This window comes from Triturus cristatus, chromosome 9, assembly GCF_964204655.1.
Source record: "Triturus cristatus chromosome 9, aTriCri1.1, whole genome shotgun sequence".
Lineage (NCBI taxonomy): Eukaryota > Metazoa > Chordata > Amphibia > Caudata > Salamandridae > Triturus > Triturus cristatus.
In genome coordinates this window covers 11,866,187-11,882,245 of record NC_140592.1, presented here as the reverse complement: position 1 = coordinate 11,882,245, position 16,059 = coordinate 11,866,187, and the positions used below count along the sequence as shown (strand labels likewise).

The 16,059-nt window shown below is 50.5% G+C and overlaps 1 protein-coding gene across 8 annotated transcripts in view; it reads right to left on the bottom strand.

Moving 5' to 3' along the window:
• Positions 1-10,906: 10,906 nt before the first annotated feature.
• The window catches only part of ALAS1 (5'-aminolevulinate synthase 1), a 608,833-nt gene continuing 603,680 nt past the window's right edge, over positions 10,907-16,059 (bottom strand). For all 8 annotated transcript variants that reach the window (XM_085624225.1, XM_085624222.1, XM_085624226.1 and 5 more), the window contains 3 exons: positions 14,022-14,290; positions 13,285-13,447; positions 10,907-11,197 (listed from right to left, as the gene is read on the bottom strand). In XM_085624225.1, coding sequence (XP_085480351.1) covers positions 11,037-11,197; positions 13,285-13,447; positions 14,022-14,290 — 593 coding nt within the window. In that variant the 3' untranslated portion in view covers positions 10,907-11,036. The remainder of the gene's footprint in view (positions 11,198-13,284; positions 13,448-14,021; positions 14,291-16,059) is intronic.

The following is a 16,059-nucleotide window of genomic DNA, read 5'->3' as shown; positions in this document are numbered from 1 at the left end:
AAGGTAGTCGCTCTGCCCACGCTCTTCGACATCTACATGGCCCCCTCGCCGCCATCGTCAGACAGAATGGACTCATTTAGTATCCTACGCCGATGACACGCAGCTCATCCTTTCCCTCACAAAGGAACCAGACACCACCAGACTCAGCTTCCAGGAAGGAATTAAGGACGTCGCATCCTGGATGAGCAGCAGCTGCCTGAAGCTCAACTCTGAGAAGACAGAAGTCCTCCTCCTCGGACCCACCCCATCAGCACGGGACAACACCTGGTGGTCCACTGCCCTTGGAAACCCTCCACACCCATGGACCACGCCCAGAACCTCAGCATCATACTCGACTCTTCCCTCACGCCGTCTCATCCATGTGCTTCAACACCCTCCGCATGACCTTCGAATGGATCACCCCCCCCAAAATCCAGAAAGACCATCATCCAGGCACTCAGAACAAGTAGACTGGACTACGGAAACGCCCTCTATGCCGGAATCAACAAAACCTTGCTCCAAAAACTCAAGACCATCCAGAACACCGCTGCCAGACTCATCCTCGGCACCCGACGACATGACTACATCACCTAGCACCTATGTGACCTCCACTGGTTCCCTGTCGAGAAGAGAGTAACCTTCAAACTACTCACGCCTACAAATCCCTACACATTACCGGATCCCATTACCTAGATGAAAGAGTCTCCCTTCCACGTACCAAACAGAAACCTCCGCTCGGCTGCCCTCGCCGAAACCCCACGCATACGCAGAGCCCGAGCAGGTGGAAGAGCCAACATCGTGGCAAAGACCTGGAACGAGCTCCCGCTCATCAGATGTTCCCCTAGTCTGCACACCTTCAGGAAGAGCCTCAAGACATGGCTCTTAGGCTGAATCGGAACTGCACGCCCCCTCCCCTCCCCCCCCCCCCCACAGCACCTTGAGACCCTCACAGGTGAATAGCACACTTCACAAACCCCGGATTGATTGACCCTGAAGAAGCCCCATGGAAGACAAAAGGTTGGCGAGCCACCCCACCCATGGATACCCTAGTACCCATGTTACCTACACCAGGGAAGCCGGGTGCATACGTGTGAAGTGGTGTCGGAAACCACTGTCGACCCAAATGGAAGATTTAAGGAAAGTGCCTCTGTTGCAGAAGGAAGAAGTGTCCGGTGGAATCCAAAGGTCAATTCTAGATGAGAGGTACCTGCAAGCAGAGGGGACAGAGTGTCATTTAGGAGTGACCAGGAGACTTGGAAAACTAATGCCCTCCGATGTCGGGTGCTGCAGGATGGGTGACGATGACCTTGACTCTGCAGCTGTGAGGACCAGGCGACCATGAGGAGGACCAGGAGCCGGTGTCCGGTGGGAGCGCCAACAAGACTTGGCAAATGCAACCAATGCAGGAAGTGAAGAAGGAGCAACGTCGGGACCAGCAAGGTCCAGGGGACTCACCACAAGCAGGGTAGTCAGGGCAGGCCCAGAGTATTCATGGGAGCCCAAAAGAATCAAGTGTGACCCTCAAATGGACCCACAGGCCGGAGGCACTGGAGTTGCAAGAGGACTTCAAGCAGCTCACCAAAAGATGCAGGCCTAGATTCACACGATGTGGTGTGGCTGAAGATTCTGGTCACTGAAGGTGCTCGAGGTTGGGGCTACTTGGATCACATATAAGCAACTGCTGTCGCTTGAATTTCCTACAGGATATCAAGCATTTCCAGAAGGCAATAAAAAGGGCAATAAACCTGGTCTCCAAGTAGTGCAATGATGTCCCTGGTCAGATCTCTGGCCGGTGAGGTATCCAAAGATATTAGAGTAGACGCCTCACTCACTTATCGTGACATGCTTCTTCATAGGCGTCTATCCACACCCAGGTAAGATGGTACTACCTGGGCGGACTCAACCAAAGATGTAATGGGAGTTCTTTTTATAAAGCAAAAGCTGGTCATGCAGGGAACCAGATGAGTGATCATAAAAATACCTTCAGGGATACCCAAACATTATGTTTATTATGAGGGCACCTGGTATATAGATAAGTGTGCAAAGTTTGGGGTTATACTGAATCTAATCGTTCAGTTGTACCCCATTTAAGGTGCCAACATGTTTCGGCCCGTGCTCTAAGCCCACGTGGGTTTGGGGCCTTCGTCAGGGCTAATTTTCTACTGTTAAGTGTCCCTGCTTGTGAGAGGTGCACGAATTACATGCCCTAGAGTGAAGCCTAATGCACTCACCTGTCTTCACTGTGTCCTTCAGTAGGTTTTCTACTGGGTGTTGATTAATAGGCTCTATGCGGATCAAGTTGTTGGTGCTGTCTTGTAGTCACACTTTCGTCAAAGATCAAGCACCACCTGAGTACCTCTGTATCTCACTGTGTCCGCCGCCGGACTTGTAGCCAGACGATCTTCTTGGAAGGAAGCCAACAAGCCTTTGTAACTGCAAGTTCTCGCAGTGCTCAGCTGTTCGGTTCCTGCAAACCCCCACGAAGGATACTGGGCTCAAACTTGGTGTGAGGGCAGGGCAGGCCTCGAGAGCTGTGGAAAACCACTGCCTGTGTGGCAGAACCTTACGGACTCCGGAGGAACTCAGGATCCGCAGACCAGTCGACTTGGTTGTGGTGCCTACGAATGCAGGGGAGTGACTCCAAGGGAGATTCCTTCAGGTGTCTTTGATGCTTCCCAGACCTTAAAAGGTTTCTGTATGGTGCACAGGCACAGATGATGCAGTAGACTGGAAGGGAGACAAAGTCAGGCCCAAACGAAGTCCAGCAAAGTCCAGAGTGCCCAGATGGTAGAAGTGCAGTGGTATCTGATCTGAATCTTATCACACGACGAATCGAGGGACCTTCTCCCAGGTAAGCCTTTAAGTACCCTGGTGAAAGGGTTGGGACGATTCAGGGGACCCTTTCAGGGGAGAGGATACTCCCATGTCCTTTGTCCAGTTTCATGCCAGTGCAGGAGCCAACAGCTCCCAGGACTGGTTTGAACGGGACTATGCACGGTGGAACACCAAATGTGCCCATCGTGCAGACTGAGTGACGCTGGCAAGCGCACCCACCCTACCCCAATAAACTAAGTCCTGTCTGGGATGTGGTCACGCCTCCCTGCGACAAGATGCCCATTGTTCTGCCTTTTCCTGCTTGAGCTTGGCTCAGCAGCAGGAGGGCAGAATCGTCTCTGCTCAGCAGCAACCATTTTGTGCTGTCTGGGTCAAGAAGGCTGGTACCCAGGAACACTGAGAGCCTAACGGAAGGCTCTTCCAGTGTTTGGAGTCATACCTCCCATACAGTTTACGGTGTGGGAGGTATGATTCCAAAACGGTGTGGGAGGTTGATACCAAACATGATAGGATTCGTTGTAGTCAGTTTCAAGATGGTCATTGCGCAATTACGCGGTTCCCCACTATATAGTATATGGCTGCTTCATTGACAACCCAGGAGAATGTACTCTGTAGGCTAAAGGGGTGTCCCGCTCATGCAGGGGCAACTTCGCACTTAGAAACAAGCACGCTTCCTTCAGGATTGCAAAGGCCTGCTAGAGGGGTGGCTTTTAAGTGCAGTGACCCTAGATATAGGAAACCTATGTCTTTAGTAAGTGGTGCTAGCACCAACTTACACAGGCTGGAATGGCAGGCCTTTTGGTCTATTTTGAAAGGTCTCTCATGGGTGGCAAAATACATGATTCAGCTCACAGGAGACCTCTGGGGTACCTATGCCCTGGGTACCATATACTAGGGACTTATAAGGGTACCCCAGTATCCAATCTGGGGATGTACACAAGTACTGTACATACCAATTTAGGGAGAAAGCATAGACTGGGGTCCCGATTAGCAGGATCCCAGTCAGACTAGTCAAATACAGCTTAGCACCAGGCAAAAAGTGGGAATTACCATAGAAGGAGAACCTACTTTACTACATAGATCAAGCCCCTGTCCACTAGTAAGGGAACACCTGGACTCTATGCATGGTATATCTCATATCTGATACAACATATCAAGCGTCATCTTTCTACAGTTAGTGCATACAGGAGCTACCATCCCTGCTGGCATCACACTTGTCACATGTTGCCTATGTCCAGAGTTGCATCAGGACCAAAAATTGGCCCGGGCACCCAAAAACAAGTGGTCCACCTTTGCAGATCTCAACCTTTCTAGAAACATTGCTTGGTTAGTATCAGGGCGCTAGGTTGGGGAAACATCTGTGATAAATTAAACTTTTCAACCGTTCTAGACTGGTAGCATTGTCCAATGCTGGAAACACCATTATCTCTGACTCTTTTGCACGTCTTCCAACTAATGTGTCCCTGAACCAGTTGTTTACTCTTACACCCTCCAAGTCATTATTCGCCGTCGAATCTCTGAATTCTCGCGGCAATCGGGTCCCAAAACCCTTGGTCATTCTTGTGGATCCTTGCTTGGCCCTGACCAACCTGGCCCCACAACTTCATGCCGATCATCCTGTCTGTCGGTTACTGTTCGCCCGTAGGAATCCATAGGTGCTGCTCATCCTATGGCCATCAGATTCTTGATACCATCAGCTGGTCTCTTAACGGCCCACATAATAAAAAGGCCCTGAATCTCATTTCCGCCCTCCGGTCCGATGAGACTCCTGCTGGGGCTCAGATCCTGAAGGTTCCTGCTCACTCTTCGGTGCCTTTGGATTCCAGCTCGTCATCTGATGACGAACTGGTCCCTCTATTTCAATCCCTCCTTTATCATGCTCTTCTTCCTGCCTTTGTGTTAGTTGTTCTGATTTTCCAAGTTACCATCGCCCCTGCATGATTTCCCTCCCTCTCTCGCAGTCTATAAATCCCCCCTCTTTTTCACTCCTGTCTCCCACATACGCTCCAGCCTTAATTTCTTCCGACCTCCCATTTCCTTATTCCCCACTCTCAATTTCTATTGTCTGAGTTTTACTTCAGTTCTTTTTCTTGTCTAGCAATTTCTCCCTTTCTTTAGTTGCGTTCTCTCAGGTCACTCACCCTCATTCCCTAAAGCCCTTGAACATGTTTGCATCTGGCAGCTCCTCCATTAGGGCGGAGGAGCGTCGCCCCACTGCTTTCTCGCAGTGCGAGAAGCAAAAACGTAAAATGGTATTAGAAATACAATTTTACATTTCTGCTTCTTGCACTGCGAGAAAGCAGAAGGGTTTGGTTGGGGGCGGGTGGGCTGTCCTGCTCTAGGGCAGGGGAGGAGTGGCTTGCCCACTCTGAGGGCGCTGACTGGTCGGCCCCAGGGCCGAACAAAACAGTCATACACACTCTCCCTTTTCTCCATGTAGGCCGCATGCAGCCTACATGGAGAAAATGGCCTTCCCATACACACCTGTGTGGTCGGCGTCCCAGCCAATCACAAGGTTGCCATTGCGCGTTGTCATTGGCTTAGGGGAGGGAGGCTGCCTGCTTCCTGTGAGGAGCAGAGACGATGCGGGACCAGGCCGCCGAAGGCAAGTTAATTTTATATTTAAATGAACCCCCCCCCAGCACAACCCCCCCACCCAGGAGTCATGCCGACCGCAACTACTGGCAACTACCTGCTTTATCCTACCTTGACATTTGCAGGAGACCATTCTCCAAGGATATTAAATAGATTCCCGTGCTTTCAGGTCTGCAGCTTCCAAAGGTTATTCAGGAAAGTAGCAGGGCCCTGTTCTACCTTTAGTAGAAATCAGACCACAAGTATGTTTTATTATAGAGTTGTAAGGGAAGTCCACCTATTTCTAGAGAAATTGTTATAAACAGTGGAGAATCCGCGGGTGGCATTTCTTTTACCATATTATCCCTTTCTTTACGGGGTAGGACCAGATTATCCCTTTCTTAGATTTTACTCCTAAATTGGCATTTCCTAGGTAGGGTCAACCTCTAAATCAAGCGGTGGACTGCTGGACTGTCAGAAATAAGTGTGTGTGTGAGGCCATGTCCATCTTTCCCTTATTACTGACCAGGATACTTCTAACATCCTCTTCTGCATCCATCCTTCGCATTGTCATCCACTGTTATTTTTTCTCCCTTAGCTTGCCCTTCTCTCCACTCTTGCTTCCCACCCTACCTTACCAATCTTTTGTTCTACCCTTCTCTACACTTAGGGCCCAATTCCTATGTCGTTCGGAAGGCCTCCGAATCAGTTTTGACTTTCCCGGATCTGAATCGTAGCCCTTATTTCCAACCGAATCGTACACAGGTCCGAACGACCAAGTAGGATGTGAAGATCGCGTACGCGCCGACCGAATGGATTCCAAACCCGATCCTGTCTGCACGACCCGTCATAGCCGAATTGTGCCGTGCAATGGTGCCGGATTCCGACCGAGCGAGTACGATGCACGGTTCGGACAGCCGCAGCGACTCGGTCTCAGCGAGACAAAACGGCTGTCGGAATCATACTTCGAGGGGCCGTAGCAAACCCCCCCCCTTCACCCAGGGCCCACTGAATCTGTAAAGGGGGGGGGGGGCGAGTGCCCATGGGTCCCCCCGATCAAGCATTCACAGGATGTACGCTTTTCCCCACCCACCCCTTTTTGCTATGGGAGCCTGTGTATGCGTTGGTACACCGGCTCCCATAGAGTTCAATGGGAGTCTGAGCCAACCAAGTCCGTAAGCATACGGATGCATCGTACTCGCTCTGACTCCCAAAGCACGATTCGCTTGGAAAGCCCTCCGGATCCGAGTCGTATGGAGGTCTTTCCTATCGTAATCAGGCCCTTAGTCTGTCCTTACTTCATCATTTCCTTGGTTGTTTCCCTCTCCGCCCCTCTCGTTCCCTCAATGTGCTGATCTATAATCCCTCCCCTTAGCCTATTTTCCTTTCTTCTCTCAATCATTTCTGCCTCTTTCCTCTCCCCCTCTCAGTTTGTCTCTACTCTCCATTCTGTCTCCTATTTCCTTTTAGTTCCCTCCCTTTATCTCTGCTCTCACTTCTCCTTTTGCCCAGACAGAGGGTGAATTATTGTTTTCACTGAAACATTGTCAAAAATCGATTTTCCTTTTAGTCATTTCTAGTCATTATTTTCTTTGAATGTAAAGTTATTTCAGTCCTTGGTGTTTTTCTGTGACGTTCCATCTGTCTCAGCTGTGAGCAGCTCCCTCCCTATGCCATACGGAATGAACCTTCCCATCTCAGTCTGTCCCAGCACAGTTTTTAAACCAAAGGCTGGCACTAGACCCCCCTATCTTATCTATCCGACCCTTGGAGAGCAAGGGACAGTGCCGGGCGGACAGCATGGTACAGTGCGGGGGGGGGGGGGGTACCGAATGGTACAGTGCCGGGGGGGGGGGGGGTCAGCATGGTACAGTGCCGGGGGGGGGGCAGCATGGGACAGTACCGGGGGTGGGGGGGGGCAGCATGGGACAGTGCCTGGGGCCTCAAGGCGCAGCATCCGGGGCGGCAGCAAAGGACAGTGGTACGGGAGAGCATGGGACAGTGCCGGGGGCCTCAAGGCGCAGCATCCGGGGCGGCAGCATGGGGCAGTGCCAGGGGACAGCATGGGACAGTGCCGGCGGCCTCAAGGCGCGGCGGCTCTTATCCCTATGTAACCTCTGTGCATTCTGGGATGGAGGCCAGATCTGCAAACCTCGTGTCTACAAACGCTCCGAGCTAGTGCTTTTATAATCTGCACTGAACACATGGCCCCAGTTAACATCTGCCTCTGTCCGCATACGAAACAAAACAATTTAGAAAAAGAAAAAAAAAACCAATACATCTGGTTTTCACAAAAGTTGAATTTAGCCTATTCCCGCAAAGCAGCTGGGGAGGGAGGTGGCACTGGGAGCCGGAGTCGAGACCCCAACAAACAAGCAGTGGCAAACTCTTGTACTTAAAGACAGGATAAAACATTAAAAAAAGACTGCTGTGGTGGAAAGTAGGAGAACAAATGATTGATGAATGTATACAATGCATTTAGGAGCAAAGGATTTAAGGGCTGACTATTGAGTTTACTTATGAGAAATAAAATAGATCCTCATGCATGGCAAAACGAGGCGGAATGACACACCACAGAATAAGAATGATACACCACATAGCCAATAACAGTGTGGGACAGCAACAACAAAAAAAACCCAAAAAAACAACACACCACCACTGATCTTTAAGTTCTCAGAAATGTCATCGATAGGTCATTCAGAGTATGCGGACAAGGCAGACCTAAAAATGAGGTAGATCTCTGTAGTAGGTCATCTCAGAAAACTCATCGCCTGTTAACATAGACAAGGCTTCAGGGAACTCGGTCTTCAGTTCCTGTGAACTAACTCTATTACTAATTATAAAATCCAACTTTGGGCAGCCTGGTCTTCACTCCTTGTAGACTGCTACTTCCTGCAGAGTGAGCAGACCGCAAGTCGGGGTGATCTAATGCCGACTTTACACCCTTTCCAAGTCATCGTCTCCGCAATACCCCACACACCCATACATAGAACTCGTTTCACTGACAGCAATGCTGGGTCCTCAGGCGCTCGCTTCACGACCTTTCAAAGACCTCCTCCCCTCCACCCTCCACCTCCTCACGCATCCATACACAGCACACGTCAAAGTGACCGCAATGCAAGGTCCTCAGGCACTCGCTTCACCACCATTCAAAGACCTCCTACTCTACACCCACCACCGCCCTGCGCACCCATGCACAGCCCGTGTTCAAGTGACAGCAACGCTGGGTCCTCTGGCGCTCGCTTCACAACCTTTCGAAGACCTCCTCCTCTCCACCCTCCACCTCCTCACGCATCCATACACAGCACACGTCAAAGTGACTGCAATGCAAGGTCCTCAGGCACTCGCTTCACCACCATTCAGAGACCTCCTACTCTACAACCACCACTGCCCGCTCACCCATGCACAGCCCATGTTCAAGTGACAGCAATGCAGGGTCCTCAGGCACTCGCTTCACCACCAAAGACCTCCTACTCTACACCCACCACTGCCCGCTCACACATGCACAGCCGATGTTCAAGTGACAGCAACGCTGGGTCCTCAGGCACTCGCTTCACCACCAAAGACCTACTACTCTACACCCACCACCGCCCGCTCACCCATGCACAGCCCATGTTCAAGTGACAGCAATGCAGGGTCCTCAGGCACTCGCTTCACCACCGTTCAAAAACCACCCCCTCTACACCCACCACCACCCTGCGCACTCATAACAGCATGCGTCCAAGTGACAGCAACGCTGGGTCCTCAGGCACTCGCTTCACCACCATTCAAAGACCTCCTACTCTACACCCACCACTGCCCGCTCACCCATGCACAGCCCATGTTCAAGTGACAGCAATGCAGGGTCCTCAGGCACTCGCTTCACCACCAAAGACCTACTCTACACCCACCACTGCCCCCTCACCCATGCACAGCCCATGTTCAAGTGACAGCAATGCAGGGTCCTCAGGCACTCGCTTCACCACCAAAGACCTCCTACTCTACACCCACCACCGCCCGCTCACACATGCACAGCCGATGTTCAAGTGACAGCAACGCTGGGTCCTCAGGCACTCGCTTCACCACCAAAGACCTACTACTCTACACCCACCACCGCCCGCTCACCCATGCACAGCCCATGTTCAAGTGACAGCAATGCAGGGTCCTCAGGCACTCGCTTCACCACCGTTCAAAAACCACCCCCTCTACACCCACCACCACCCTGCGCACTCATAACAGCATGCGTCCAAGTGACAGCAACGCTGGGTCCTCAGGCACTCGCTTCACCACCAAAGACCTACTCTACACCCACCACTGCCCCCTCACCCATGCACAGCCCATGTTCAAGTGACAGCAATGCAGGGTCCTCAGGCACTCGCTTCACCACCAAATACCTACTCTAGACCCACAACTGCCCCCTCACCCATGCACAGCCCATGTTCAAGTGACAGCAATGCAGGGTCCTCAGGCACTCGCTTCACCACCAAAGACCTACTCTAGACCCACCACTGCCCCCTCACCCATGCACAGCCCATGTTCAAGTGACAGCAATGCAGGGTCCTCAGGCACTCGCTTCACCACCAAAGACCTACTCTACACCCACCACTGCCCCCTCACCCATGCACAGCCCATGTTCAAGTGACAGCAATGCAGGGTCCTCAGGCACTCGCTTCACCACCAAAGACCTACTCTAGACCCACCACTGCCCCCTCACCCATGCACAGCCCATGTTCAAGTGACAGCAATGCAGGGTCCTCAGGCACTCGCTTCACCACCAAATACCTACTCTAGACCCACAACTGCCCCCTCACCCATGCACAGCCCATGTTCAAGTGACAGCAATGCAGGGTCCTCAGGCACTCGCTTCACCACCAAAGACCTACTCTAGACCCACCACTGCCCCCTCACCCATGCACAGCCCATGTTCAAGTGACAGCAATGCAGGGTCCTCAGGCACTCGCTTCACCACCGTTCAAAAACCACCCCCTCTACACCCACCACCACCCTGCGCACTCATAACAGCATGCGTCCAAGTGACAGCAACGCTGGGTCCTCAGGCACTCGCTTCACCACCATTCAAAGACCTCCTACTCTACACCCACCACTGCCCGCTCACCCATGCACAGCCGATGTTCAAGTGACAGCAACGCTGGGTCCTCAGGCACTCGCTTCACCACCAAAGACCTCCTACTCTACACCCACCACTGCCCGCTCACCCATGCACAGCCGATGTTCAAGTGACAGCAACGCTGGGTCCTCAGGCACTCGCTTCACCACCGTTCAAAAACCACCCCCTCTACACCCACCACCACCCTGCGCACTCATAACAGCATGCGTCCAAGTGACAGCAATGCTGGGTCCTCAGGCACTCGCTTAACCAAAGACCTCCTACTCTATACCCTCTACCTCCTCACACACCCATACACAGCACGCGTCCAAGTGACGCAATGCAAGGTCCTCCGTTACTGGCTTCACACCCTTTCAAACACCTCCTCCTCTACACATATCACATGATACAACAGAAAGAAAAAAAACACAATGTAGATCAGGAATTTATTTCCACATTTCTTTTTTGGTCGACCAGTGTATTCATTATTTGATAAACTATGTAATATATGTCTTAAGAGACTTGTTCCTGTGGAAAGGACTGTGGCGAAGTGTGGGGTGACTCAGCTCTGCACGGACACCATCCTGCTCATGCCGCTGAAGTAAGACCTCTCCCGCTCGCTCATCACCTCGAAATGCAGGGGTCGCTGGCAGAAGTTGCACTCCGCGGAGGAGTGGGGGTTCAGGGGCAGTCCCACGCTCTCCCATGTGTGCTGGAGGTTTTCTGTCAAATAAAAGTAGAGCGTTCATAAGCGTGCCCTTTGGTGCCACCATGTGTACGTGCTTAATACATTTATAAAAGTAAACTTTATTCAAACAGGGTTTCAGGCAGACCACGCTAGATGCTGCAGAAACACAGGCATCGACTGTCCTTCAAAGTGAACAACCCCAATTTTGAGGGTTACCCGTTACGCAACAAAAACGTGCCCAGTCCTATTCTGAATCCAATCCATTTATCTCTATAAAGGCACATAGTTCTGATCTGCTACAAAGCGTCAGATTGTGGTAGTTTAAAGGGTTAACCTTTGCTATGGCTTCAGGGCTGACCGTGCCACACACACTGGCCCTGCCAAGCACTGGTGAGCAGTCGTGAGCACTGGTGAGCAGTTGACCATCTGACCATGGCCGCTTCATGCCTTTTGGGAATGCAGTCTCACCCCAGAAGCAGCGGTATGGTCTCACCTCTGACCCCCCTCCAAACCCATTCCCATCCGACCCTCACACACCTGCACCAGATTCCATTGCACGTGCCTCCTGTCTTTGTAACTTTCCTGCAGCCCTTCGGGTAGACATGGTGTGTTCTTGAAAATGAATGTGAATACTGGTGATCGGAGCTGTTGAAGGTCGCTGCTCACACTACTCACCTCATCCTAACCCAGAACCTAGAGGGATCCAGAGACCCCCAAACCTTTAGTCGCGTCTGGGGCAGTGCACACAACCACTCAGACCTCAACCAGGAGGTTGAGAACAGTTCTATGCATGTCAAAACTTTGCCTCAGCAAACTGTGGGCACCACAGCTGGGCTGGTGGCGAAGCCAAGCCTCGGTCCGTATAACATATGTTGATCACCTCGCCCGGGGCGACCACAGACCTCTGGAACGGAAGGGCCACCAGCAACCAGTTGGATAAAGCATGAACTGATGAAGTGTCAAAGCTTTCTTACAGTGAACCTCTCCGGTCACACCTTTGGTTGTAGATCAAGTGATCTCAACATTCCCCCCCCCCTTCCTCGACAGAAAATAAAAACAACAAAAAAACTGCAGGATTTTCAAACTCAAGTTTAGACTTTTGCAAATATAAAAAGGTAACAAATGAGGCCTTGAACCGCTGGTGAGAGGGTTTAGGACGTGTGTGGTACAATAGTGAGTGAACCTCTTCCATGTGGTGGCTTCGCAAGTGTGCATGGTGGGCCCAAGGGCTTCCTTTAGGAGGTCCAGACACTCTTGGTGCCAGTTAAGGAAACCAAACTAAGGGCTACGGACTGAGTTCACTGGGTCGAGATGCCTGCAGTCCAGTGCCCGACTCTGCCATGGTTCTGTCACAGGTGCGGCCAGTTGGGGAGCTTCTCATGCGCGGCATCGGATATCTTTGGAAGGGCTGAGAATGATGGTTGCGAGGCCCATGCAGGACCCACCAGAATGAGGGTGAGGGATATTTGCCAGTTTGTGTGTGTGTGTATATATATATATATATATATATATATATATATATATATATATATATATATATATTCACTTAAAAAACCATAGGTTTCACACATGTTATAGTTAGGTGGATATTTCACTCGTAAAAAACCAATGAAATTCCCCCGTTATAGTTAGTTCAGATAACTATAACTGCATGCATGCAGAGCATGTGCATCTATAGCCACACATGCTACGTAAGCATTTAGTGAGCTTTACAACATAATCCAGAGTTTGACCTATGGATACGGAGGAGTGGAGTCAGTGCTCGTTGAACACAGGCACGGCCCAACCAGTCGTGAACTCATGGATGCAAGGACTCAGACAACAGTGTAGAGGAACGACTGTAATGCAGTGCCTCCCACCCAGGCAATGCAAAGGATTGAACCACCATTCACAAGCCAACAGTGATGGGAATTCAATCAAAGGACAGGGCTCACCAAGCTGCCGCTAGGAGAGGGCGGAGGTCAAGGCAGGTTCCATGACTGGGCCACATTGAAGAACAAACCCAGGTCTTTCAGGTACAAGAACCAAGCAAGAAATCCGACTTCAGAGCTAAAATGACCAAGAAAGAAATATTTTGGGGCGATTCTCCCTTATAGGCAGCGAGTCATTGGAGTTAACTTACCCAGGAAATAACGCATCATCTGAGGGGTGTGGTGAGGAGTTGGGGCGATCCGCAGGAGCTCTTCTCCACGAGGAACTGTAGGATAATTGATCGCTTGGACGTAGATGTTGTGGTTGCTCATCAGTTTATCACAGATTTCGGTATTTTTAGCAGCATCGGCAACCTACATCATAAAAAACATTTAATCAGCACCCGTGCATCCTTCTGTTATTTGATCACACATCCATCGGGGTCTCCCTCTCCCTAAAGATGCTGTTTGCATCTTCACAATACACTTTACAATGGTAAACAAGGAGGGTTGTTGATATTTTTACTCCACATGTCACCGAGGACCCTCAACATAAAGGAGCTCTTACAGCCCACCCTGGACCCCACCGCTCTCCTGGCTTTCAATGTTGTGGAGGAGGCGCAAACCATAGAGCTTTCGATGACCAGTACACAGGTCCCCTACACAGCGAGGCGCAAACCATAGAGCTTTCGATGACCAGTACACAGATCCCCTACCCAGTGAGGCGCAAACCATCGAACTTTCGATGACCAGTACACAGGTTCCACCCTAGGTCTATAGTGTTGTAGTCTGCTAAGTGGACCCAAGAACAACAAAACTAAATACATGTTTTATGACCTTCACCCAGTAGGAGAGGAAGATGAAAAAAACTGTATCCATAAAACGCAAATGAATAAAAAAACAAGAAATCACCCCAAAAAATATATATATATGAGGGACTGAAGGTTACCCTGATGGGAATGATGTGACTAGGACAGTGCACGACAGGAAAGCCTGCGTCCATCAACATTTGGCGCAGGAGTTTGACATTGCGCTGGTGCTGGCGACGTAGAGCTTGGCCTTCCGCACTCTTCAGCGTTCGGACGGACTCCATGGCTCCAGCCAGGAGCATGGGTGGCAGCGAGGTGGTAAAGATGAAGCCAGCGGCGTAGGAACGAACAGTGTCGATTAAGGAGCTGGTGCTGGCCACGTAACCTCCAACACATCCAAAAGCCTTGCCTAAAGATGGAGAAACAGATAACGGGTTTTATTCAAGTTGCTGGAATCTGCAAGTCAGCACGATTAACATTCCACAGAAGCAGATTACTGAAGTTATGGTCAGACTAAGACAAGTCCTCAGTGGATTAAAATCCAAAACTACAAGAACTGCACGTGCAGCACACGTTGCTGGATCCAGGGGTACCACACTACTGCCCGAATCTAGAAGGGCAGCAGCGTGATGAGCAGCGTGGAGGAGGGGCGCATGGGAGGGGTCCCTACTGACCACCACAGTCATCAGCACCCAGGCGAGGCAGATGGCAGAAAACCAGACCTTTCACATGAACTCTGCTCCAGCAACTGTTCCCAGTCTCCTTCACTTCCGAGTGCCTTACCTGGATTTAGGCTTTCTTGTCCATCACCAACTTCTGCTTCCTTGAATGCCTGTTATTTTGACTCACTCATTGCTGGTTTTTACCATCTCATCTCTGAGTAACCCTAACATTGTGTTAAAGTTTGCTACTGGAACAATTGTTTCAGATACTTGCTCCAGTTTCACTAATTTTTCCACTTCATACATCGTTACTTGTTTTTTTCCTGTACATTTGTGGTTATGATTAGAGTCTGTAACGGACCATGTATATATTACTCTGCTCTTGCAACTTTGTTTTAATGCTAAAGCGCTCTCATGCCTTTGAAAACAATCATCCCCCAAAAAACTACAATAATAAACAAAAACTAACACACTCTGGCCCTTTTAGATATTTCCATTTGTGGTTTCTGTCTGCAATTTTTACCACTGTTGACAGCTGTGTCCCGCCCACTGGGCGTCAGCTGACCCGTCACCGGGGCGACGGCTCTGACCCGCCCACCGGGGCGATAGCTCTGACCCGCCCACCGCTTGGCAGTTACCTGCTATAGCAATGCACACGATTTGCTCATGCATGTATTCATTCTAGGAGTATGCACGCGCTAATGTTGTGTACATTTAATGTTATGTTCTACTGGTATTCTGCTCTTGGAAGAGCATTCCAGTGTCAGCTGCACTGCCACTTCCCAGGTTCATGGATGCTCCAATAAAGACTTCTCTACTTACCATTTTGGAGTCCTAATTCTTTTACACTTGCACACCATGCGACAGCTGTGAACTGTGCACCGGGTAACAGCTGTGACTGGCACATCAGAAGGTAAGAGGTTTATACAATCTACATATTTCCAATGAAAGAAAAGTTCAGATCTTGTTATTTGCCCGGGTTAGGCCTCTGTAGCAACACTGCCCATTTTCTAACAGTGTCCTCTTTCTGCACAGTAACATGATATTGTCACCTTTTGCACATATTCGCGAGCATGACCATGTTGGATTTGTTCCTCTGAAACGGCTTTGCTTGTACATCTGGCTTCGCGCAACATTATTGGGATGCCTTGAACACCGAAAACAAGGCCTTGCACGCTCTACTATGTCGTCCTGTCTTCATCCACGGGGCGACAGGGCGGTCTACAAACTCATAACAGTGATGGTCTGTGTATACGTCACAAGGATGATTTTCATTATACATTAATGAGAATTTGCGGGGGTTAGCCAGAGGAGACACTTCTGCTGACATCCAGAGGTCCCTGCATGCTGACACTTCATCAAGCAGCTGCCCAACATCTTCGTGAGGGGTGTCCAGTTTGTGACCAAGACGAAGTCCTACATTCTGCCCCACCAGGTAATGGGGTTGGATCATCCCGTGGGGGCATTCTTGGCTATACATCCACATACACTCTAGACGCACATATGGTAGGTAAGG